This window comes from Osmerus eperlanus, chromosome 17, assembly GCF_963692335.1.
Source record: "Osmerus eperlanus chromosome 17, fOsmEpe2.1, whole genome shotgun sequence".
In the NCBI taxonomy this organism is placed as follows: domain Eukaryota; kingdom Metazoa; phylum Chordata; class Actinopteri; order Osmeriformes; family Osmeridae; genus Osmerus; species Osmerus eperlanus.
Window position 1 is genome coordinate 2143639 of NC_085034.1, and position 26802 is coordinate 2170440.

General features: G+C 46.0%; 2 protein-coding genes across 2 annotated transcripts; one reads left to right on the forward strand and one right to left on the reverse strand.

Moving 5' to 3' along the window:
- Nucleotides 1-177: 177 nt before the first annotated feature.
- smo (smoothened, frizzled class receptor) lies at nt 178-8465 on the reverse strand. The gene is made up of 12 exons (XM_062483219.1): nt 7596-8465; nt 6533-6741; nt 6195-6407; nt 5208-5380; nt 4382-4601; nt 3944-4067; nt 3752-3844; nt 3433-3541; nt 2911-3096; nt 2481-2629; nt 1974-2108; nt 178-1565 (listed from the first exon to the last, which is right to left on the reverse strand). The coding sequence occupies exons 1-12, from the start codon at nt 7861-7863 to the stop codon at nt 949-951; spliced, it is 2496 nt and encodes an 831-aa protein (XP_062339203.1). The 5' UTR covers nt 7864-8465; the 3' UTR covers nt 178-948.
- Nucleotides 8466-10284: 1819 nt separating this feature from the next.
- On the forward strand, nt 10285-26727 carry plxnc1 (plexin C1). Its single transcript, XM_062483326.1, has 31 exons — nt 10285-11305; nt 11390-11530; nt 12190-12324; nt 12513-12613; nt 12932-13037; nt 13154-13298; nt 13596-13692; nt 13863-13950; nt 14476-14514; nt 14646-14779; nt 14883-15059; nt 15595-15697; nt 15784-15954; nt 16314-16481; nt 16571-16679; nt 16909-17010; nt 17222-17325; nt 17440-17481; nt 17614-17738; nt 17847-18045; nt 18305-18451; nt 21430-21598; nt 21866-21966; nt 22917-22992; nt 23735-23769; nt 23957-24052; nt 24461-24624; nt 24932-25079; nt 25379-25519; nt 25639-25713; nt 25854-26727. The coding sequence occupies exons 1-31, from the start codon at nt 10352-10354 to the stop codon at nt 25956-25958; spliced, it is 4497 nt and encodes a 1498-aa protein (XP_062339310.1). The 5' UTR covers nt 10285-10351; the 3' UTR covers nt 25959-26727.
- The last annotated feature ends 75 nt before the right edge of the window (nt 26728-26802 follow it).

Sequence of the window (26802 nt, forward strand, 5' to 3'; positions counted from 1 at the left end):
GGCATGCACAAATACAACGACAGTACTGACAACCATTTGTATTTGAACCCCACTCTATGAATAATAATGATACAATAACAATATACAAAACTAAAACAGAACTCAGTGAAGTTGATGTTAATTATGTACAATATAATAAAAAATAAAGTTGAAATCCTAAGCAATGTAAAACTACTGTAAAAAATAACCCTTTTTAATACAATTGTACACACAAAAAGATTTATACTTGACCCATGTTAAATATGGTGTAACACTCAAATGATTGCATCCCTATTCCGTTTTTGTATTTAATTTCAAATGTTTTTTATTTACTCTATCATTGGATGAAGGAAATGTGTGTGATTGCACCAGGCAACATAAAAATAATGAGCATGGTATATATTTCTATGACAAAAGCACTGACTACTGGACAACACAATCATGTTTAAACAAACAAAACAATCACAAACATACAATGATACTTCCCGGTTCTGTGTCAAGAGAGAATCTCCAGAAAAATGCCTCAATCTTAGCTAGCAAACACAGTCAGTCACACTTGGGAGTTCAAATTCGGTCACATAGATATTTAGGCAAGTAAAAGTAATGTCAAACAGTTGATATTTAACTTGAGCTGCCTCTTGAGTTAAGATCATGGAGTCTTCTACAATATGTTTCTGAAACAAATTTGTGGACAAACCTGCCAATATCACAGGTGGCCTTCTTTAGCTCTTCCATGTTTCAGTCCTCTACAGCAATCTGCTCATTTTTCGTAAAACTATCTCTACTGCCTTCAGTCGCTTTATATAGTTATTCCTGGCTTTTGTCCAGTCCTCAGTTGGGTTACCGCAACACCCAACCAGCATTTCAGGAAGACAGCACCGTAAATCCCGAAGTATCCAGCACTTCTAGCTTACAGTCTATAAACAACATGACCACACCCAACACCTTTCGGACCACCCTGCTCCTCACTCAAAAGTCAGAGTCTGCATCCATAAGCTCCGCTTCCATCAGATTGGTCTGCGAGTGAATCGGATCAATCCTTGCCTTCCTCCCCTGTGGTCTCATGGTGTAAGCTGCCCTCCCCCACCCCCCACCCACTGGCTCTACCTCCCCTGGGTAACGAGAGCCAACGCTGGGCTGCCGGGAGTGGGGTACAGGGCAGCGAGGCCCTAAACCAAGATCCTCCGGTAGGTCATTCAGGGCGTGGGGGTTAGAGAGCAGGGCGAGGTCATGGTTCCTGCTACGCCGGCTGGAGGGGTACGGGGCCAGGCTTGTGTACCTCTCCTGATAGGGGAGGGGGTGCGAGGGCCTGGACTCGGGGTAAGACCCTGGAAGGATGTCAGCCCCTACTTCCTGTTGCTGTTCCCACAAGTTGGTCACCAGGCTCCTGTGCCCTGGCAGCTTGGGCAGGCGAGGCACTGAGCTGGGGCCGAACTCCCTCCGCCGGTACCCCTGGTGGTTGGCCGCTTCCTCCGCGGGCCTCTCCTCCTTCTTCCTCTTCCTCTTCTTCCTCTTCCTCTTCATCATCTCCGGAGAGATCTCCGCCTCCACCATCCACAGCTTCTTCCTCTCGTCAGGGGGCGGAACTGAGGAGGGGGAATAAGGAGAGAGAGAAAAAAGGTTTAGAACTGAGCAGGGGAGCATGGATTCAATGGCGGATGAGGACTGAAAAGGTGAAATAAGCTGCAGAGAGGGAAGGGATAGTTTTAGACCAGGACAGTCCATGGACGTGAAGTAGCCCAGGACAAAAGATTATATATTTTCAGCAGCGTTAAGAGATACATTTGGATTACAATATTAGTTTTCATTTTCCTTGTGATGAATTAATTCTTTTTTTTCCTTTTAGTAAAATTAACTCTTTTTTTTTCCTTTTAGTAAAATTTAAGTGCATCACAATACACACAGTTTGTTCAGTCATCTATGGCTTTGGCAACAATGCTCCCTCGTTCATGCCAATAAAGAATTAATGAATTTGAATGGAAGCCAGCTCTCACCAGGTGTGCAACTGGGCGTGACAGAGATGTCCTGAGGCAAGATGGCACCTCTCCTGGCCACCATCTTAGTGACATGCTGGGCCCAGGCAGACGACATGTCGTTGGACGGCTCGTTGAGGTCAAAGTTAATGCCAGCTTTGAACGTGAGTGGAAGAAAAAAAAAACACACACACACACACAATTACAATCCATTCAGAACACAACTAACTCTAGGTTCTGTATTCAACTGAGGGAACCAACATGGAGTCTCTCCAACTAAAGCAAATATCCGAACCACTGCAGCCCCAGTGTATATGAACTTGTAAATCTGTCACTCAGTCCTTAACCTGAGACACAACACTTGTCTCTGACAATAACTTTAGTGGCCACTACGATAGCGAGGTATGAAATCCAATTCAGAAAAGCCTGTGGATGTCGCGCGTTGGGAGCAAGCTTCGACAATTGATGTGGTGGTATTCTGTAGTACCGGTTTCAGGCACCAGAGGGCGCTGTACTGTGCTCACTCACCAACAGGCCCCTCGTGGGAGACGGTGTGCAGGCTGAAGGACAGCTCCTTCTCAGGGTCCTTGTGGAGCTCTTTGCGTTTGGAGAAGGCTTTCGCGATCATCTTGCTCTTCTTTATCCTCTTAGGTTCGTCGTCACTACGGCCAATGATTCTACGAACATGTTAAAAGGGTAATTTGTTACATTACATGGGGAATATGACATGAATTGTGTTTTCGTTGAGGAAAAAAAAAAGAAATTGCCTCTCTGATATTGACTGGCTATACTGAATACACTTCAGTTCTCCAAAGCGGTATCACTCTATGAGTCACGATAGGCTCTCCCTTGTGATTGGTTTGCCTGTTTAAGTCTACATGAGACACATTTAGCGTGTTGATACTGGTCTGGCACAAAGGCACAATGCTCCGGTTTTCTGGTTCCCAGTTCAGCTTACTTGCACCAGGTGCGTTTCCAGATGAGGATGGTAGCCTTGGTCCAAACCCAGGTACTCATGGCAATACCAGTCCCAAACATGGAGAACAGATTGATCTTCTCCACCAGCAGACTGGGTCGGTTCTTGATGGTGCATTCTGGAATCGGCTTGTTGGTCTGATGAGCTATTGTGACGTTGGCTTCGCACCTGCAACCAAACATTATTACGGACATCATTACCACTGAGAGGTTAACGTAGATCAGGGCCGGCCCGATCCAATAAACAAACTTAACATTTGTTTAAGGCCCCACGATTGGTTTGACCCCCCAAAAAATACCAATCAAAAGGGCCCCGTACATCATTTTTATTTAGGGTCCCCAAAACCCTTGGGCCGGCCCTGACGTAGATAACTGTACAGCCGGCCCTGACGTAGATAACTGTACAGCCGGCCCTGTTGTAGATAACTGTACAGCCGGCCCTGACGTAGATAACTGTACGGCCGGCCCTGACGTAGATGACCGTACAGGAGGGAAAATAACTCACAAAACGTATTCTCTGAAGCTTCTCTCCCACTCGGCTTGGCTGAAGAAGTCGTAGAAATGGCAGCCGAAAGTGATGAACACAAAGCCGAACGCCAAGAATCCAAAAATACCTGAAATCAAAAAGAGATTCAAGGACTTCAGTGAAAAAGGAAAATTCTTCAGTTGGCCTCAGATAAACCATGCAACTAAAACCGTGACAACTGAAAACAATACATCTGTGACTTTCGTGAGAGGTTAAGTCTTCAGTACAGCATCCTACGATGTGTAAGAACTAGGCCTCCGTTTTTTTCCTGTCGCTAATAGCAACACCTGTGTCATACCAAGCCTTAGCATTGTCTCGTTGATTTTGCTCGCAGCCTTTTCGCTCAGAAGCCCAGGGTGATTACTCTTGATGGAAAACAAAGTCATGACTCCTGCGAAGACATACGCAGGAACACAACAACAAATCAATACAGGTACGATGGCGATTAACTCTGCGATGTCAAACATGTCGGATGCCTCCGGACACTCACCTCGTATGAGGAAGTAGCCGCCGATAACAAGCACCACTCCGATGGGTGCCAACACAAACCCGGCCCGGTAGTGGTAGTTCTTATAGCCCACAAAACAGATCCCACTCACAGAGTCTCCATCCACCTGGGGTGTCACACACAACGGAATGACTTGTAGCTCAGGGTGTAAGAGAGCACTAAACAGTGGATATCTACAGTACTGCGCAAAAGTCTTAGGCACAAAGTCACTTTTTTAAGCAAAAAAACACTAAGAAATAATGAAACAAAAAGACTTAACAAAAACTGAACATCGCACTTTTAAACTGCCTCACAAATACAGAAGCCAAAACAAAAACAAACATTTAAGACAACATTCGAGTGGGAAAAAAACACTAAATGTAAAACACTAAAGACTATCGCACATTACTGTGTGTGTCGACTGTTGACGATGAAAAGTACCTCAGCGATGGCGAGAATGGCCACGGTGAGTATGAAGGGAATGGACCAGGTGATCATGTGGAAGTAGGACGTGCGTCCAGACAGAGGCTGGTGGGTGGTGCCCAGGGCCTTGAAGGAAGCGTGCCAGGCGTAGGTCAGCATGACAAACCAGATCACGCCCGACATCAGGGAATAGTAGACGATGATGAAGATGGTGACGCAGGACAGAGTCTCCGTAGACCTGTGGGGAGAGAGGGAGGAGGGAGAGAGGGAAGGAGAGAGAGAGAGAGAAGGAGGAAGAGAGGGAAGGAGGGAGAGAGAGGAGGGAGAGAGGGAAGGAGGGAGAGGAGGGAGAGAGAGAGAGAAGGAAGGAGAGAGGGGAGGAGGGAGAGAGGGAAGGAGAGAGAAAGAGGGAGAGAGGGAAGGAGGGAGAGAGAGAGAAGGGTGAGAGAGAAGGAGCGAGAGAGAGAGAAGGAGGAAGAGAGGGAAGGAGGGAGAGAGAGGAGGGAGAGAGGGAAGGAGGGAGAGGAGGGAGAGAGAGAGAGAAGGAAGGAGAGAGGGAAGGAGGGAGAGAGAGGAGGGAGAGAGGGAAGGAGGGAGAGGAGGGAGAGAGAGAAGGAGGGAGAGAAAGATGGAGGGATTATGAGGAGAGGCAGACAGCACGATAGAGGGCAAACGTCTGAAGCCACCAGAAGGTCATGATAAATCAATATCAAGTGCACTTACATACATGGATGCATGCATGCATCCATACTTCTATACATACATACATCCGTCCAATTTTAATACAAATTGACCATCGAATCTTCTTTCAAAACTCATGAACCTCTGGAGGCCTGTCACTTACGAGGGCTCCCCGAGGCGCATGGTCTTGTCACTCTTGCAGACGATCTCCTCACGAGCACCCTCCATGAACTGAGCTAGCCAGCCCATACTTCCCACGAAGAAACAAGCGTTGATGTAGAAGAGGATGACGGCTGGATAGCGATTCGAGTTCTTCCAGTCTGCCAGAAATGTGGCCTGTGAGCGAAGGGATGTTGAAGGTTTATTTACATTTTACATTTAGTCATTTTAGCAGACGCTCTTATCCAGAGCAACTGACAGTAAGTACAGGCACATTCCCCCCCGAGGCAAGTAGGGTGAAGTGCCTTTCCCGAGGACACAACGTCATTTGGCACGGCCGGGAATCGAACTGGCAACCTTCAGATTACTAGCCCGCTTCCCTAACCGCTCAGCCACCTGACTCCCCGCTCAGCCACCTGACTCCTGTTTATAGAGAAAAGCAGCATCGGAACAGTGGTATCGCAACCTAGGCCGTTTCATAGAAACAAAGAGGTTTTTCCACAACCACCAATCACCAAAGAACATATGATTACATTGCGAATGGTAGCTGGCACTATTGGTTTGGCATCAGAAGAACAAATGTTTTCATCCTACTAGCATCAACAATACGATCCCTGGCATCGTGGGTATTGTAGTTTTCTTTGAACTAATAAAATCTAAATGTATATGTACATCCCTCTTCACAAGCAATGTCACAGAGGGCTTCACATACGCCCATAGAACTGCCCCAACCTCAACCCTCAAGGAAGATACCATTACATTTACATTTAGTCATTTGGCAGACACTCTTATCCAGAGCGACTTACAATAAGTACAGGGACATTCCCCCCGAGGCAAGTAGGGTGAAGTGCCTTGCCCAAGGACACAACGTCATTTTTGCACAGCCAGGAATCGAACCAACAACCTTCTGATTAATAGCCCGATTCCCTAACCGCTCAGCCATCTGACCTCTAAACCCTCAAGGAAGATACTGAGAAACTCCGCTGCTCACCAGTGTGAAGAAGGTGCAGAGGAGCGTAATGGAGCCGAAGTAAGCGATGTAGGCGTGCATGTCCGAGTGCTCCTCCTCGGTGAAGAGAGGGTTGTGACACTGGATGCCACAGCCCTCCACGTCCTTATACCAGCTGGCCTGGATATCCGTCTTCACCAGGGGGGCCTCACACTGGCCTGATGAGTTGAACTTTAATTTCGTCACTGCCTCATTCTGTCAAACCGAGAGAGAGAGCACGATAGAGTGTCGCGTAACTTTAAAAAAAATCTTACTAAACCAAAAGCTTTTTTTTTTATTGTTCCACAGACACAGTCTGGACATATTTAGACTTATTTTACCTTGCAACCCATGGGAAACTTGTCCTTGGTATCGCACTTGAGGAAGCCGGGCCAGCCCCTCTCCTGGTCCACGATGCTGCAGGGGCGCCGGGTGGCCTGGCACAGCTGCTGGCTGGGCAGCTCCACGTGCCCGTTGTCACACTTGGGCATGTAGACGGCACAGAGCAGGGGCTGGATCACCGACCAGCAGCGAGGGGCGTTACGCAGACCTGCAGGGAGCGAGGTGGGAGCAGAGGGTGAGGGGCGATGACGACAGGAGGGAGTGGTACTTAGCAGGGGCGTAGGTTTGTTTTCAAATGTGGGTGGGACAGCTGTATTTTTAATATATACCTGAGGATGCAGCTGTTAAATATGATTTTCTTCGTAACAAGTGAGGGGGACATATTTGTAGTTTTTAACAAGTCCCACCCATGTATAATGAAACCTTCACCCCTGGTGCGTGTGTGTCAATGCAGACGTGATGGGAGGGGGAAGGAGGATGAGCAGGAAGGGGATGATGAGAATGTCGTGGTGGTGATGGAGGTGATGGGGGTATTGACACTGACCGACTGGAATTATATAGCCCATTAATCCACGTGTTTGACAATTATTAAATTCAATTATTTCTGACAAATGGTTATTGTGGAGGTGGGTGCTATTGCCCTGGTAGGACACCACAGAAGATGAGAAGGTTGATGGTTCACTTACAGATTCTTAAGGGAAGTGAATCTCACTGAATATCAAATTACTTTTGCCTACTTTAAATGCTTTACACTACAGGGTTACAGAAGATTTTCAGACAATAACGTTTTATTTTATTTAAATAATGGTCTTCTTCCTGTAATACTAACTCCGTTTATAATGTATTTATTATTTACTACGTTCAAACAGTAATGGTGATTTACTTACAGTGAGAAACTAGAGACTAGATTTCCATTGATAACTTTGCTGGTCAAAAATGACATCTAGGACGCATCTAAATTGACACTCAATTATTTTGAATGTTTATTATTAATAACGATCCCTAAATTGTATTCTAAAAGATAATGCAATTCATCAAATTAGTCTTAAATAAAAGTCATACCCGACCACATGGCCAACTTCTCAAATGCTTCTTCTTGAGTGTTTGAGTCCTCCGCCAGGATAAGCGACGTGTGAGTGTACGGTAATGGGGACCCCAGACATGTATTGTATTTGAGCACTTCGCAAGTAGTTGTTTTTTTACAGTGTTCATCCAACATTAGTGTTGCGTTTTTCTGTACCATGGCCGCATGAGTAACAAATGAGCAGGCTGCCCAAATGCTAAGTACCCCGAACGCTCCAACAATGGTGCAAGCGCTGAAGGGAGACATTTTGGGAGGATCGACGGTGCAACTCAGTATCCCCAATATAAAAAATAAAAAAAACTTTGTAATCCAGTACCCTATAAAATTACTAAAAGAGAATGCCGTTCATTCGCTGCCAAGTTTCTTGCCATAGCCTTTGTAACGAAAAAATAACAACTTTTTTCCACGGTTTCAAGCAGTACCAAACTTTTTCATCTTGCATTTCTCGTACAATCCTTGATTCATCCTTTGAATTCGCCTCATTATCTATATCACAGCGCAAACAGATTATACTTCGTGTGGAAGAGGTATAATATTCCTTGCAAGGTCAGTGAAACTATTCCTTTAGATTTTTGCTAGATAGCGGAAAAAGCAATCTAACCGAACAAGTAACAGAACCACCATCCCCCACTATCAAAAAACTTGCCATGAAAAGTCTGGAACTCTGTAATATGATCTCGAGCTCTCTCCACCCCTTAAACGCGCCCCTCTCTCTTTTGCAGAAAAAGGCAAATTACTGAAGTACTTGTCCCGAAAAAAAGGGATTCATAAGGATCCTCAGTGAAGTGTGTTTGATAGATTTCGGTCTTTGTTTTTCTCGCTTGCAGTCTGGTAGGCAATTTTTTTCTGACTCTGTCCTGGTATGCACATGGTGGGGGAGAGCCAAGTAAAAAAAAAAAAATCTTCTCCCCCATCCCCCTCACCAAGGGTAAGAATGTGCCTTAGGAATACCAAAACAATCTCCATATCGCTGCGGGAATGCTACCACACGGCTTCCACCATATCTGAGTCTATAATTGTATTATACCCTCATACGAGAAATCAAATATATGAGTCGTTTTATATAGCCAAATATCTGCGGGTTTTAATACACTTATAGGGCATGTAAGGGTTGTCCATGTCCATTAGTGCTTCTATGTAATAAGTATATTTTAAAACTCCTCACATCTCCAGTGTCCAAGATAGTGTGCGTGGAGTTTTATGTCAGTGGTCACCCAGGAAGATTTGTTCCTGAATGAATTATTATTATATTATACAATTATGTCTAATATATGTGCATAGTGTTATATAGTATGTTTTCACATGTATTCAAATATGGTATTAAATGAAGATGCATATTGTTTTGTATTTATACCTGAGGGGGGGGGGGGGGTTGTGGTCTGGTAGTGAAACACAGTTGATAACTCCATAGCCCATTTGGTTAGGAAATAATATTTGTCTAGTTCATTTTCCTCCCGAACATTAAAATATGTTTCCCTGGGAACCCTGATAATTGAAATGGGCTTCCTATCTCAGTGTTAAGGTGAATTTTCACCTCATTTAATTGCCTAAATCTATATCGAAAGCATAGCTGTTGTTTTTGTTTTTACATACATAGAGTGTAAACTACCACCTTTGGGACAAACCTTTTCACAATCCAGAAGAACACAGGCTGAATTACATAATAACACAAACCACCTCCCAAGTACATACACGTGATCCACACTGCTGACTAGATTGTGTTTAATAATGTCCAACGTTTACACACAGTGGACTAGGTTACATGTGAGCATATATAATTGTCCTCCTGTTTTGTATGAATAAAGGGGGACATCCTCTCTTTTTGTGTGTGTGCGCGTGTGTGTGTGTGTGTGTGTGTGTGTGTGTGTTAGGCCTCCTTAAAATCACAGCAACATGGCTGCTGGAATGAGTCACAGGAAGGCAGGGACCACACACAGAGCTCCTGTCCCTCTCTCTCTCTGTCTCTCTCTCTCTCTCTCGCTCTATCCCCTTCTCCCCCCCCCCTCTCTCTCTCTCTCTCTCTCTCTCTCTATCCCCCTCTCTCCCTCCACGTCCCCCCCTCTCTCTCTGTATCTCCCTCTCTCTCTCTCCCCTCTCTCCCCCTCTCTCTCTCTCTCCCCCTCTCTCTCTCTCTCTCTCTCTCTCTCTCTTTCTTTCTCAATATAATGTCTTATGCATAGCACAGTAGCGCCCCTACATGACATTACATGAGCTGGACGTCCAATTCCACGTTCCTTTCTCATCAAACAAGGAGTAGCTGTTTATTCTTATACTTACATCTCCAAAGCGGGCGCACATGCACAAGCTGTAATAACTCAGCGTTTTGTATAACAATCTGCAGGTAAACCTTTTCACCACCAGAGCACAGCAAAGACCAAATTCACGATGGACCGCAATTCAACTACCACGACGGAATTCCACCTGTGAGAAAGAAGCATGTTCTACATTACAAAGTAGCCTTTCCTGTGAATCATCAGTTATAGCCTAATGAAAATGGTAAGAATGGATAGTAATCTATTGATTAGTATAAGCGTCTGTTAGACCGTTATATACGGAAGTGTGTCTTCATATAATTGGACAAAATCACTATTGGAAAGCGGAACTTCACTTCAATGTATTACCAGGAGCACTGTTCGCACTACGCACTCTGATTTTGGTACAGCAGGGAGAAGGCGGAGAGCGAAGAATGCCGTGTAGACTGCAGCTTCATATTTGTTAGTGACTGTGCAACGCTATGTGGTCTATTATATTTTTAGGGTCCCTGGTTGTCCTTGTGGATTTGGGTCGTGGTCAGGACATCACCTTTGATGGGTACATTCGTGACTTTGCTGTTGGCAACAGCTCACTCTACGCCCTAACGGATGACTATCTCTACAAGGTGAGCCACAATTTGGCTCAAATTACCGACAAGATATCTCAGAGAGGAATACTTAATAGGCCTGACGGCAAATTTGAGAGAAGCACTGGAAGTAGTCCTGTTTGGAACGCAACTTACAAGGTGAACATGTTGGTGCCATTCATCAAAAATAACACCTTAATCACCTGTGGAAGTATCATATGCGGGTACTGTGAAGTGTTAGATATCAACGACATTTCCAAGTCTGTGCATTACGAGCATCTTGAAGTTAGCCCAAACGGCTCGGCCATTGGATTTGTGGTCGATATTGAGACAAAAAATAAATTAGAGACGTATGTCTTTGCAGCGAGTATGATGTCAACCAAAACGGTGTGTCCTCCTGCTAATTCTGTGGTTACCTTGAGAAACACTAACGATAAACAGACTGGAGAGATATTCTCTGATATTGACCAAGACCAGTCACCTGCAAAAATTACCACCGAGGATAGAAGTTTCAATTTTGTTGACGGCTTTCAGAATGATAAATATATATATTTGTTCCGAAACCATCGGAACGGTTTCGTGTCAGTACAACTTATTTGGCTCGAGGTCAAGACAAACAAGAAGGATACTATTGGATCTCTGCAAGGTGCGAAGCTTCAGTGCTGCGCGGACCAAGATCGCTCGCTACTACTCTCATCCTCCTTGATTCCTGGCGGTCCACCAGTGCTCTGGGCCGGTGTTTTCACGAGGAATGACACGAGCGATCCCGTGAATACCGTGCTTGCCATTTATGACATCAGTCCGGGTAAAGGACCCGACCCGATCTTCTGCAGTAACCAGCTTTGCAAGGTATGCTGGTGAATCCTCACGTTTAAATCAGACTGTGTAAGCATGCTGCTCCTTGACTATCGGTGTGTGTGTGTGTGTTTGTAGCCAAAATCCGAACCCGAGATCATCAGGCTGCATCCAAAGTCTGTGGTGTTTCAGTACAAGTCCATGACCTCGGTCCTGGCATTGAGACAGGGCTCCTGGGTGGTGTTCTTCATCGGGACAGGAGACGGTCAACTCATCAAGGTCTGTATCCACGACATGCAGCTTGGACCAATCAGGGTTACTTGATGTGTACTATCCTTCATAGTCAAATGTTAAACAGGACACAGTATTCGTCATAGTGAAGCTTTGCAGAGACTGACAACATAGAGATCTGTATCATGTTGTGTCGCTTGGTATGAAGTTTTTCCGCTCCACAGTTTCTGTCACGCACACTTTCCCCTTCCTCTGGGCTTCAAGCACATCATCTGTCATTAAATCTTTACTTCAGCAGCTGCATCTGAACACAATTTCTGCTCAAACACACTGATTCATAAACCACACACAGTTAATTCCACAATCACATGACTAAGTGAGCCTTCTGGAAGACTACAGTAGATTACTTTATGTAGTCCTTTTTCCTGGGGCTGAACGGCTTCCACAGCCTTGCCAAAGCCTCTACACAGATCACATACACACACATACACAGACACACACCCGCACTTAAACACACACACACATACACCCACACAAACACCCCCCCCCCCCCCCACACACACACACACACACAAAGCAACCCAACTTGGTTTCTACACATCCTGCTAATATTTTCACACTGCTGTTCCACTTGGCCCATTAACATCTAAATGTGTATGGTGTGATATAGATGTAATAGTGAGTGTTCCTCTTTTCCTTCCTGTCAGCTTGCTGTGGACAAGAACTACAATTCCTCCTGTCCCAGAGTTCTGTTCAGGTCAGACAATGATGTCCAAGTGTTTCCCAGGATGCACCTGGACCCAGTGGACCCCAGACACATCTACATGGTTCTAGGGAATCAGGTGAGCTCTACTCTGAAACGGTCCTATTTTAATCTTAACCAACGTAAATTGGACTCCTCTGTAGGACTCAGGTTCTTTGGGGTTGTCACGTGTCTGCTGTGAGTTAAAGTAGCCATGTAGAAGTGGAAGGAACCGTGTGATAAGTATCTTTGTGACACCTTTGACACGTGTGTGCGTGTTTGTTCCAGATGAAGCGTGTCCCTGTGGCTACATGTGGTCTTTACGTCTCTTCTAAAGACTGCTGGTCTTCCGAGGACCCATTCTGTGGCTGGTGTGAGTCTAAGAGAAGGTCAGGGACATGACAAGGTGACACATGTTGTTAGAGCTGAGGCATGCACCAAATCTTCATCTAGCAGTTAGCATTCAGCAAATCCTGTTTTATCAAGTCATACTTCCTTAATTAAATGTGGCAATAATCTCATTCCCTCTGTGATCTTCTTGCCTCCCTGCCTCCCTCCCTGTCTGCCTCACTTTCTTGTCTGTCTGTTTGCCTCTGTCTTCCCTCCCTCCCTCCCTCCCTCCCTCCCTGTCTGCCTCCCTCCCTGTCTGCCTCCCTCCCTGTCTGCCTGTCTGCCTGTCTGCCTGCCTGTCTGTCTGTCTGCTCTAGCTGCACATTTAAGGAGGACTGCTCGAATTCCACATGGATCTCCATTCCTGATGAGTCCAAGCAGCAGCAGATCTCTCACCAGCTGCAGAGAAGCAGCACTGGACAGGTACCTTGAAGCTCTCTCAGGCATCGGCTACTCAAAGGCAGGGTCGGTGACGTTGTCGAGACACAATTATTGTCATATTTGTTTGAATGACATCACTCTTTGTTTCCCTCCAATAGATAAACCTTACCATCCAGGTCCATCTCAGTGTAGTAGGGCCAATACCTGCATTTGCCTGTAACCTTGTCCCAGGAAAAGCGTTATGTTACCCATTATTCCTCACTTGCACCTGCCTGCTCTCCAGGGACATGCTATCTATCCTAGGTCAGTAGTGGCAGCCTCTATATTAGTTTTATAATTATAATTATAATTAATACAATAAAATACAATACTAGACGAGATTACTTGATTCAATATGATAGTATTTGTTGTCAATTGGCCTGGAGATTCATATTGTGATGCTCAGCACTAAAACATATACAGACATACAGAATATAAGGCAGATGGAAGGAAGATGCATAGATACATACAGATGTGGTGTAGAGAACCAGCTCAACGCTACATACCCAGCTGTCCCTAACCCCAACCCCGCTTCTCCCCCACCTCTGCTGGGTTGTTCAGGTATGTTTGTGAAGGTCAGACTGGGGAGCGAACAGCTGAAGAAGGAACTGAAGCTGGTTAACTGTTCAGGCATCACAGGACCCCCCACGTTCGACCTGTAAGTCTGTAAAAGAAATATATATATACAGTATCAGTGAAATGTTAAGACACATTTTTGACTGGTACTGTATTTGTTAGCCTTTTTCAGTGACAGTTAGAGACAGACAGGAAATGTATGGGAGAGAGTTTGTAAACAAACAGATTGACGTTGTGGTCCCCGATCCTCAGGTGTTCCAGGTGTGTATCAGCCGGCTGTAGCTGGAGGAACCAGAACTGCTCCTGGACACCACATCCAGCGCACACACACCTCACACAGGTAGGATACACACCAGATCAGCATCACCATGGCGGCCAGTGTTTCACACACACACACACACACACGCACACACACAAACACAAACACCCTCATGCTTCACACCTTCTAAGTGTGACTAACCCGTTAAGGAGTAGCGTCACACATATGTGATCGTTCGAAAGCGGGCCCCACAGAGTACCGTCACACATGTGTGATTCTGAACATTCCAACCGACTATTTTCCGATAGACAAAAACTATATGACAAACTCTATAGTATGGCTTCAAAATTTACAATTAGGAGGCTAACAAGTAACACTATCAGGTAGTAGCATTGCTCCGAGTATTATGCTAGGTTGCTAGGTAACGGAAGCTAACTAAAACTAGCTAGCTTCCGTTTTGGAAAAATAACTCACTCTGGTGGAAGCGTCGGTAATATTTAGAACTCACTCCTTAAAAGGTTAAAGGAACCATATATTCTAAGTGTCAGTCCGAGGTTCTGCTTCTGTTCCTCTGTTTCACCATCGGTCTCTGACTTCCTTGCCCAGGAGCCGGTGTGCCAGATGGATCAGCCAGGGCTGGACTCTGTGAGTGTGCTCCACGTTCCCTGCCTGCTTATTTCTACATCTCAACACACATCCTCTTTCTATTTTCATGGGGAACTTACAAACAGGGAACTGTGTACCTCTGTGTGTGTGTGTGTGTGTGTGTTTCTCAGCAGCCAGAGATCTTCTCTATCGAGCCCGAGGAGGTGTCCTTCCATGGCTGGAACCACGCCCTCCTGACAGGAAATAACCTCAGTCACGTGACCAGAGTTCGCATCCAGGGACGCTTCGACTGCTCTCCGAAGGAGTGAGTGCTAATCAAGAGTTTGAGGAAGTTTAACGGTGTGTCATGACTTTCGTTTCCATCATCAGACCTGACCCGGAGTCACCTGTGTCTGCCCCTGTTCCAGGTCCCCAGTGTGGAGAAATACTGGATCTAATCTGACGTTTCACATACCTGGTGGAGAAAAAGGCTTGGTCAGGGTGTGTCTGGTACTTTCTGATGGCAGCTGTCATGGAACTGGTCATGTGACTTACATTTCCTCACCTTCCTGCTCCGAACTGACGCCTTCCACCACTTGGGAAAGGTACGAGTACACACACTAACACACACATGCCAACACACACACACTAACACACACATGCCAACACACACACGCTAACACAGACACTTACACACACACACGCTAACACAGACACTTACACACATACACACTAACACAGACACTTACACACATACACGCTAACACAGACACTTACACACATACACACTAACACAGACACTTACACACATACACGCTAACACAGACACTTACACACATACACACTAACACAGACACTTACACACATACACACTAACATAGATACTCTAACACACATACTCTGACACTGGTCATGATTGAGATTGAGAGGGGGGGGGGGGCACTTTCTTGTTATATTAACTTGTTATATATGATGATCACAGTAACATACATCACCAGCATCACTGCTTTGCTTTATAAATGGCCAGACTGTAATATACAGGGGGGTAACCACTTTCCTCAGGCCTCCTGGGAAATCTGTTCCCCCAGGAAAATCTGTTGTTGTTGCTAATTATCTGTGTTACTCGTGTTACATATCCAGTGGGGGGCGCAGCATCAGGGCTCGAGGTATATACCTGGGCTTAGTGGAGGGCGTCGTCCATGGCAACTCCCCTCATGTCACGGCAACCAACTACAGCGCGGGGGTCAGTAGCATTCCAACTCACACAAACACACAAACACACACACATGAAACTATAACTATTGTTGTTGTTTTCATCCTGTCTTTCAGGATTTGTTGTTCTACACACCACCCATGGACCATTCCGAGTTGCCCATCAACGTCACTTTGAAAGTAGCCAATCACAGTGTGTTCTGCCGTCCACTCACGTTCCAGCCGGACCCAAAGTTTATCAGCTTCACCCACACAGCCACAGGAAACCACCTGCGGGTCACCATCCAGGTAACACACTGATGTGACAGGTGTAGTCACCATCCAGGTAACACACTGATGTGACAGGTGTAGTCACCATCCAGGTAACACACTGATGTGACAGGTGTAGTCACCATCCAGGTAACACACTGATGTGACAGGTGTAGTCACCATCCAGGTAACACACTGATGTGACAGGTGTAGTCACCATCCAGGTAACACACTGATGTGACAGGTGTAGTCACCATCCAGGTAACACACTGATGTGACAGGTGTAGTTGCCTTGCTCGTCAGTGAATCCTTTCTCTCGATCATTCCCGCACTGGGGTTCGAACTCTGGTTATTTTTCACACGTGCCAATCAGACAACACGGTTGTCTTTATTTTCAGAAAAAGGCAGACAAGCTGAACATCTCCAAGTCAGAGCTGACCGTGCTGGCGGTGGAGGATGAGAAGGAATACGAGTGCGTCCTGGAAATCATAGAGACCAGCAACGGGACCGACTCCATCGACTGCGATATCCTGAACAAACCCAACGCAAAGATAGACTTTCTACGGGTAAAACAAAACCAACCTGCCTGTCCAGAGATGTCCAGATGTCACATGAGTGTTTTCTATAAAAACTCAGTGTCTTGTTTCTTCATCAGATAAAGTATGGAGGTGTCGAAATCCGTTTGCAGTCACAACAGCAAAGCGGGGCTCGTCTGGCACTGCTGATTGTACCTGTCCTTGTTGTGATACTATTAATCGTTTTAGGTAAGAAAACATTTTGGCATGGCCGAGAATCGAACCGGCAATGTTCTGATTACTAGCCCGATTCCCTAACCGCTCAGCCACCTGACTCCTAGACTTACTTCAGCTTGGCTTCTGTGTTGAGTAATTATGCACACACTTCGTCAGGGTTGATTTAGATAGATATTTGGTTTGTTTGTGTGTGTAGGGATACAGGGATGTTTAAATTCAGTGTGTGTTTTTGTGTGTCCAGGAGTGGTGTGTGTTTATCGGAACAAGCAGATAAAACTAACAGCCAAGATGAACGAACGTTTGGAGTTGTTGGAAAGTGACATCAGACAGGAAATTAGACAAGGTTTCCCAACATCCTCTATCTGTGGCCAAACAGCCACAGCTACACAAGTACACAGAGAAACACATGCACAACCACACAGCCACACATTATCTGTCTGTTGCTGTATCCATCTCTCAAGCCCTGTCTCTCTCTCTCTCTCTCCCTCTCTCTCTCTCTCTCTCTCACACACACACACACACACACACATACTCTAACATACCCTCTTCTACAGGTTTTGTGGACCTGCAGACCGATCATTCAGATTTAATAGAAAACGTGGGTGCCATTCCATTCCTTGACTACAAGCACTTTGCTTCCAGAATCTTCTTCCCTGAGGTGAATAGATAGCTGTAAGATATGTAATGAGGAGGTGACCTACATAGTTTGCAAGGACAGTTTGCACAGGATTCGTTTTTTCCTCTTTGTAAGCCATGTCTTATAATGTTTTAGGGTGGACCTGTCGCAACATCGATTGTCAAAGATATTGGTCAGGTAAGATCTCCTGGACTGGGAACAGAAGCTTGACATCATCATATTCATAAGATAACAGATTTTTCCTCTGCACTAGCAGCCACGTTACAGTTCTGTTTGAGTTTGCATTGCTAACGTGTGTTCTAACTTCAGGACGCGGTGAAGGTGCGTCTGGAACAGAGCTGCCAGGCCCTGTCTACTCTCATCCAAGACCAGCTCTTCCTCACCTCCATGGTCCACGCTCTGGAGGAGCAGAAGAACTTCAACATCAAAGACAAGTGAGTCCTCTTCCACGTGGAGCCCAGAGACGAGACACGTCAGGTTTTGATTCAGCTGGCTAGCTAATCACAGAAGTCTTTTCATTCGTTGTATGTGTGTGTGTCCAGGTGTACGGTAGCATCCTTGCTGACTGTGGCCCTGCATGGTGACCTTCAGTACCTGACCAATGTGATGGAGGATCTCCTCAGAGCCCTGATGGACCAGCCCAGTAACAACCAGCCCAAACTACTGCTGCGGCGCACCGAGTCCATAGTGGAGAAACTCCTAACCAACTGGATGTCTATCTGTCTCTATGGCTTCCTCAGGGTATGTCTGCCTGCCTGCCTGCCTGCCTGCCTGCCTGCCTGCCTGCCTGCTTGCCTGTCTGTCTGTCTGTCTGTCTGTCTGCCTGTCTGCCTGTCTGTCTGTCTGCCTGTCTTTCAGTCTGCCTGTCTTTCAGTCTGCCTGTCTTTCAGCCTGCCTGTCTGTTTTTTGTTGGTTGGTTGGTTGGTCGGTCTGTCTGTAGTCAATATTTACTATGTTTTAACTGCTTGTGTGTGTGTTTGTGGCGTGTGTCTGCCTCCAGGAGAGTGTTGGCCAGCACCTGTTCCTCCTGGTCAGTGCTCTGACCCAGCAGATATCCAAGGGACCCGTGGACTCAGTCACGGAGAAGGCTCTGTACACGCTCAACGAGGACTGGCTGCTGTACCAGGCCCCGGACTTCACTCCTCTGGTAAACACACACACACACTTGTATTATACACACACATTTGTGCATGCACGCACCAACAACAGCCTGCACTAACACTCACACGGTTTTGATGCAACAAAACACTTTAACCGTAGGCTAACCAAAAGCCCCCACACGGTTAAGAGCTAACTATGTGCAAACTGTGCATACGATTTATTTTTGTCTCCATCTGTTTAAGGTATGGTAGTCTAAAACTAGACTAGGCCTGGGTATTGACAGGTGCATGTACATCTTGGTAGTCTATGTCTGCTTCTGTCCTATTGGACAGTAAATGTGCTATTTCTCTGTAGACACGTCTGTGGTTTCACACAAAGATGAACAAATATGTGTGTGTGGGGGTGTGTGTAAAGTGTGTGTGTGTGTGTGTGTCTGTGTGTGTGTGTGTGTGTGTGTGTGTAAAGTGTGTAAAGTGTGCACAAAGGAAGTCTTCATATCTGTGTGGAGGAACAAGCTTTCCCCTTCAGAGAAGTGGTTGCTCTTTTTTAATGTAAATAAGTGTATTAACATTAACCAAATTATGCCAATACCAATGAAAATTGCAGTTATTTGACTCTATGGGTTAAATCAGAGCAACAATGGTCAAGAGTAAGGTTCAATTAAATATACATTTAATAACATTGCAAATTAATTAAATAAATTACAAGGCAAACATGTTACAAAGTGAAGGTCTTACCTACTCTACCCTGATTATTGTAAATCAGAGAGAGAAAGCAAGAGGAGAGCAAGGAGAAGGAGTAGGACAAGCCAGAGCTGAGGAGAATGTCTCAGGAGATCAAGAATCAACAGAACAATGAACACAGAACAGAACAACAATTCCCTTTATACCCAAGAACAACCGATCAGGCCACATCTTGACCATTACTTCCATTTCCATTTAGTCATTTAGCAGACGCTCTTATCCAGAGCGACTAACAGTAAGTACAGGGACATTCCCCCCGAGGCAAGTAGGGTGAAGTGCCTTGCCCAACGACACAACGTCATTTGACACGGCCGGGAATCGAACTGGCAACCTTCAGATTACTAGCCTGATTCCCTAACCGCTCAGCCACCTGACTCCCTACTTATCAATATCATATTATTACTTATCAACACATGACTAGCAATGCCACAGAAAGTTACCCAATGAGGTGTGAGACCCATCAAGCAGAGACTCGAGGAAAGAGCCAGGTGGCTGAGCGGTGAAGGAGTCGGGCTAGTAATCTGAAGGTTGCCAGTTCGATTCCCAGCAGTGCAAAATGACATTGGGCAAGGCACTTCACCCTACTTGCCTCGGGGGAATGTCCTTGTACTTACTGTAAGTCGCTCTGGATAAGAGCGTCTGCTAAATGACTAAATGTAAATGTAAGAAGACAGAACTTAGCATTGTTGTCTGAGCTTCCCCAAAATGTGCTTCCCCAAAATGTGAATTTACTGTAAGCAACATGGACATATCCATTTTCAGTTCCTTATGGTGCTTTTTAACTATAAATGTACCTCTGGGACCAAAAAAGGTTCTTTATGGAACCTTGTTAGTGGGAATGTCTATGTTACAAATGGTTCTGTGTCTAACTTCTGTTTTGGAGTGTAAAAATATCACTTTATACTGCTTTGTCTGAAGAAATGACACCTTGAAAAAATGGAACAAACACTGTGTTGATATGGTTTCAGACCACAGGTCTGAGGAAACTGGTCTAAGTTTAGTGTTAAGAGATGTTATCGTAAAGCAGCAATGATGTGAGTGAGAATAAGTAACTTTCTCAACAAGCCCTGTATAGGCTATACCTTTTGAGGAAGGGATCGTCTGACAAGTGAAAACTCGAACTGAGGCCGTAAAACAAACTAGCTTAGTGCCTCTTTTTTTGTGTTGGGTTTAGCAAGCACAGAAAGCTACTACCAGGATTGAGAGAGGGGCAGAGCTGAACTTAACTTCCTCCTTCCAAAAGCCTCAGTAGAATTCACTGATCTTGAAGGTTGTGCAAGGTTGCTTGTTCACAGCTCACGCACAGCTCACGCACAGCTCACGCACAGCTCACGCACAGCTCACGCACAGCTCACGCACAGCTCACGCACAGCTCACGCACAGCTCACGCACAGCTCACGCACAGCTCACGCACAGCCCCCAGAGAAGTACGCCTGTATGTTTCTAATCGAAAGAATGTGTGAACCAAAACAGTGTGTCGTTTCCCCTTCCCGCTCCAGCCACACCATCCTATCTTTTCCCCTCACCACATCTTTCCTTCCACCCCTCCCCACCTCCTCCTTCCCCTCCTCCCCACCTCCTCCTTCCCCACCACCTCCTTCTCCCCCTCCCCACCTCCTCCTCCCACCTCCTCCTTCCACCCCTCCACACCTCCTCCTTCCCCACCACCTCCTTCCACCCCTCCCCACCTCCTCCTCCCACCTCCTCCTTCCACCCCTCCACACCTCCTCCTTCCACCCCTCCCCACCTTCTCCTTCCCCACCACCTCCTTCTCCCCCTCCCCACCTCCTCCTCCCACCTCCTCCTTCCACCCCTCCACACCTCCTCCTTCCACCCCTCCCCACCTTCTCCTTCCCCACCACCTCCTTCTCCCCCTCCCCACCTCCTCCTCCCACCTCCTCCTTCCACCCCTCCACACCTCCTCCTTCCACCCCTCCCCACCTTCTCCTTCCCCACCTCCTCCTTCTCCCCCACCTCCTCTTTCCACCCCTCCCCACCTTCTCCTTCCCCACCACCTCCTTCTCCCCCTCCCCACCTCCTCCTCCCACCTCCTCCTTCCACCCCTCCACACCTCCTCCTTCCACCCCTCCCCACCTTCTCCTTTCCCACCTCCTCCTTCTCCCCCACCTCCTCCTTCCACCCCTCCCCACCTTCTCCTTCCCCACCTCCTCCTTCTCCCCCACCTCCTCCTTCCACCCCTCCCCACCTTCTCCTTCCCCACCTCCTCCTTCTCCCCCACCTCCTCCTTCCACCCCTCCCCACCTCCTCCTCCCCACAACAGAAGCTGAAGGTGCTGTTTGCAGTGGGCACAGAGGGTGAGGTGAGTGACCCCTTGGAGGTAGCAGCTCTGTCCTGTGACACAGTGGAGCAGGTCAAGGAGAAGATACTCGTGGCCCACAAGAACAAGTTTGGGTTCCCCTACAGCTCGCCACTCAGGGACATCCACATAGGTCAGTAGCACTCTCTTATCTTCACTGGGCCTGGAAACAAACCGACTGACAAAGCACTCTCAAGACGGCACATTCCAATCCCCAACTACTAACAGCTATCTTTCCTGAAAGTTAAAAACAATATGAGAAATAAACACGTGTTCTGTGCGGTGAGTTAACCTCTTCATTCACTGCAGGGGCGAACTGATTTAGTTTGTTTTGTCAACAAAACTCACAGCTCTCTCTGTAGTGATGGCACTTCACCCAACCCTGTACTCTCCTCTCCAGAGTACGAGCGGGACGGCAGGTTTGTGCCTCTCCAGGAGGTGGACTCCTCCTCTGAGGTCTTGGGAGACGTGACCATGCTCAACACACTCAGGCACTATCAGGTGAGAGGGAGCTTCCTGAACAGGCAGAATAAGTTCACCTCAAACCAGTGGTCTTCAACCCTGGTCTTCAGAGCCCACACCCGATTCAAATGAATGGGTCATTGTGAGGCTTCGACAGACCTTTGTAACAACCTATTTATTTGAATCAAGGTGTGTTGGAGCAGGGAAACTATCTAAAACAATCTAAAACATACAGGTCGGTAAGCACTGAGGACCAGGGTAGACGAGAACGGCCCTAAATACTCGACTGTCTTTGAGTACAGTAAGTAAGGCGTGCCTGCACGGCGCACAAGACAGAAAGTTGAACATCTGATACTATAACGGGGCGCTTCGATGGGAGTGAAAGCCAGTGGGCTGGGTCTGACCTAAACAGCAGAACTGCAGTACGAGCTTCATTCCCCCGCATCAACGGTGATAGTGTTACACAACCGGTAAGACGCAAAGACCGATTATGTCGTTGACTCGTTACTTACAGTTAACAAGCAGCATGAGCCAGGGGACTTACAGTTGAAAGCAGTTCCCTGTGACTGTGTTGTGGGTGGAGGTGCAGCCAGGGACCAAGGATACAGGGCATGGCATTGCTGTCCTACCACCATGGCGAGGGCTTGGCTGTGCAAGTCACAAGCTCATGTTGTGCCTATATTAGATTTCATCCCTGTAAACAAACTATACACCCGGCACTTCAGTATCACTGTACACGCATGTGAAAGTAGGTCTGGATGGTAATGTAGAACTGAAATGAGTAATGTGCGCATGGGGTGAGAAGAGCATCCTGAAAGTGTAATGTGTGGTTATCTGATATTCCACTGTCTGCCTCACTATCTGTCTGTCTGTTTGCCTCTGTCTTGTCTGTCTGCCTCACTATCTGTCTGTCTGTTTGCCTCTGTCTTGTCTGTCTGCCTCTCTGTCTGCCTCTCTGTCTGCCTGTCTGTCTGCCTGTCTGCTTCCAGGTATCAGATGGAATGACTATCAAGGTGCTCTCTCGGAGGACCCACCCCCCTCTGAGCCCGCAGGACAGCCTGAAAGGTCAAGCTTACATGACATTTTATATTTTGTTCATTTAACTGAAGCTTTTATCCAAAGCAAGTCATGGCCAAAGGTTTCTTAGACACACTGCAAAGTCACCACTCCCCCATCACCACAGTTGCTAGACGCGGTGGAAAAACCACTACGCACAGCCTTTGGCCTGACATTTGAACAACATGCAATTCACAGAGATGAAACTAAAGCGAAACTAACTATCACAGGATGTAAGAATCACAGGAAATAAGGCGGTTTTCTAGTATAGGCTTTACTTCTAGTAGAAGTTGAAGTTGCCAATATGGGGGGGACTCAAGTGGCTGAGCGGTTAGGGAATCGGGCTAGTAATCAGAATGTTGCCGGTTCGATTCCTGGCCGTGACAAATTACGTGTCCTTGGGCAAGGCACTTTACCCTACTTGCCTCGGGGGAATGTCCCTGTACTTACTGTAAGTTGCTCTGGATAAGAGCGTCTGCTAAATGACTAAATGTAAATATGGACCTTGCCCTCTTCAGGACTACTTGAACGATAGAAGATTTAGCGTTTAGCATCAGATTTGCCACCAGGGTGGTGGCAAATCTGATGATTAAAAGCTGATGAAAGAAAGCCTTTGTGAGGTTTCACTCTCTCAACCACCACAGTCCCAGTGTAAAACTAAAACTGATGTGGCCACATTCAAATGAACTGACAAAAATGAGTGTAACCACAGCAACAGAGATAACATGGTCCTTTCATCTGTGTTTTGCAGATGATCTGAACTTCTCTGCAAAGTACTTTCATCTAGTAAGTAATGCACATACAGTACACACTACTGTAGCATGATAAGTATTCCGATCAATTCATCGTGTATCAGTTTTACATCCCGTAAGAGAAATTAAAACGTTCCAGTTTTCATACATGTATATATGATAACCCTGTTGTGATGTCAGTTTGATTTGATTGGCTGACATTGGATGCCCTTTGATCCTAGATTGACCCAGAGGTCGACCAGGACCAGAGGAAAAACCCAGAGAGAAAGAAGCTGAAGTTAAAGGAAGTACACCTCACCAAACTGCTGTCCACCAAGGCAAGACATGTTAACACTACGTTCTAATAATACTTCCCAATGACACGTCTTATCTCAGTGTTGCACATGTGGTTAACAAACAGTTAGACTGAGGATCGACATCTCTCTATTTGGGTTTTATAAATAAATATACTGATTATGGCCTGCTTTAACTTGATCTATGGTAACTATGTTATTTCAAGTTAGTTTTTGTGGCACATCTTATCCAAAAGACTTCTATGTTACTTGAGAAACCTAGTGTTTGTGGACCAAGACAATTCAGTTTTAAACTGGTACTGACTAACATAGCTCTGAATCTGAGAGGTGCTACACAGCCTGGTATCTTTGTACCGTTGGTCATGCGCTCTAGGTACTGTTACCTAGTCTCTAAACATGAAACATAACCCCTGTTCTTCCATGACCTCTTAGGTGGCCGTGCATTCGTTCGTAGAGAACCTCTTCAGAACCATCTGGGGAACGACCAATGGGAACGCACCGTGTGTTGTCAAATACTTCTTTGACTTCCTGGATGTGCAGGCGGAGAGCAAGAGGATCTTGGACCCCGATGTGACACACATCTGGAAGACCAACAGGTGGGTTGATGGCTGAGTGGTTAGGGAATCGGGCTATTAATCAGAAGGTTTCCGGTTCGATTCCTTGCCGTGGGAAATGATGTTGTGTCCTTGGGCAAGGCACTTAACCCTACTTGCCTCAGGGGTACTCTGTACTTACTGTAAGTCGCTCTGGATAAGAGCGTCTGCTAAATGACTAAATGTTCTGTTGAAGTGGACAGAGACATGATCCACCCCCTTTTTTGGAATCATTTGTTGCTCAGTGTGGCAGTGTTTTCTGTGTGGGTCTTTGTTCTGACACCCCCAACTTCTCCCTCCACTATCCCAGCCTGCCCCTTCGTTTCTGGGTGAACATCTTGAAGAACCCCCAGTTTGTGTTCGACATGGAGAAATCTTCCCACCTGGACAGCTGCCTGTCTGTTATCGCCCAGGCCTTCATGGACTCCTTCTCTCTCAGCGAGATGCAACTAGGCAAGGTAGGATTGCCGTGTGGGAACCTCTGACTGATGGTGGTGCAGTGGATCTTCACAGTGCCCATGTACTGGAGAGGAACCCTTAACTCAGACCTGAACACTCATGTGTCGTAGTGGATACGGCCTTAGAAAGTACCTCAGTCTACTGTTTATGGTGCCAGTCGAAATCCTTTCAAATACACAAACATTTGCTGTGTACTGTTCATGTCGGTGTGTGTATTGTTGTGTCAGTCATAGATGAGTGAATCCTAAATAGGTTTGGATAGTAGGTTGTATCCTGACTGTCAAACTGTATTTTTCAGCATGCTGCAACCAATAAACTGCTGTATGCCAAAGACATCCCACTTTACAAACAGGAAGTAAAGGCCTATTACAAGCAAGTCAAAGACCAGCCTAAAATGACAAGCTCTGAATTCAAGGATTTCCTGCTTGAGGAATCAAAGGTAATGCACACCTCCAACTTCGATTTGATGACCTATTTGTATTTTCACCCTTGACACAGTGACAAAAACATGTAACACTTTCAAAATGTTCTTCAGCATTTGTGTGTTGTTTTTTTTAGAAACACGAAAATGAGTTCAATGAATCTGAAGCCCTCCGGGAACTCTACAAATACATGCAGAGATACTTTGACGATGTAAGCATTTTCATTCCATCTCTCTTTCTGTTTTCATCCACCAATACAATCTGTATTCGGGGTGAATATGAATGGAAATCCTCCAAGCAAAACTTTTATTTTTAAGCTTAATAAATATAAACGGTACATTTACCTCACAGATCAAGCTGAAGCTCGAGCAGAATGGTGCCCCTGCCGAACTCCAGCAGCAGCTGCAGAGCGTCAAAGTCCTGTTTGATTCCCTGAAGAGCAGTTCCTGGGACTGAGCTCCCTCCCTCCTCTACAAGCCGACCTACATGGCTAGGTCTGATATAGGTGCCGTCGCAACCCCCTCTGCTGTTCCCAGAAGACCTGGCCCCTCAGGACGAGGGCCTGGCGGGTCTGACGGTGAAGGAGAGGAAGATTTGGAGGGACTTGTCCCTCCCTGAGGGGATGGAACTGTCTTGGCATTGTGGCGCTATGCAAAACATACAGTTGAAGTGTTCTGTCTTATGCTTCGTGCTTGCTTTTGAACTTTCTCTTTTTAATATTCGGAAATGTAAACAGGGACAGAAATACAGCAAGCATGTATTTTGACTAATATTAGTTTTTCTTAATTTCTTTTATAAACAACAAATAACCTATCCACCCACCCAACCAAACTTGGACACTCACCTACAGGAGTAGGAAGATTAAATGAAAAACAACAAAGAAAAAACACTTTTCAACTGCTAATTAAAGTCCAAAATATACTTTATTCATGAAATACTTACAATATCTAGTATTATAAGCAATGTCATGCCATTTTATCACACCTTATCACAGTGTTTCAAAAGATGCAACATGTCACGAAATGCCTTTGGAATGTTTTAAAGAGTAATGCCTATGTAAAGAATTGATACACATATGCTTTTTAAAGACGGTAAAAAAATAAATGGTTAAGAACACTGGTTTGCTAACTCAAAGCTACTAGCAGAGTAATGTCAAATGCGTACATTGTGTATCTGTGAAAGTGAAACTTGTGTTTTGTTTTCTAAATTAAATATGTATTTTCTCTTTCGTCCTTATTGTGTGTTGGAATCCAATAGAATCCAGTCGAAAAATCGAACTGGCTTGATGTTTGTTCGTTTA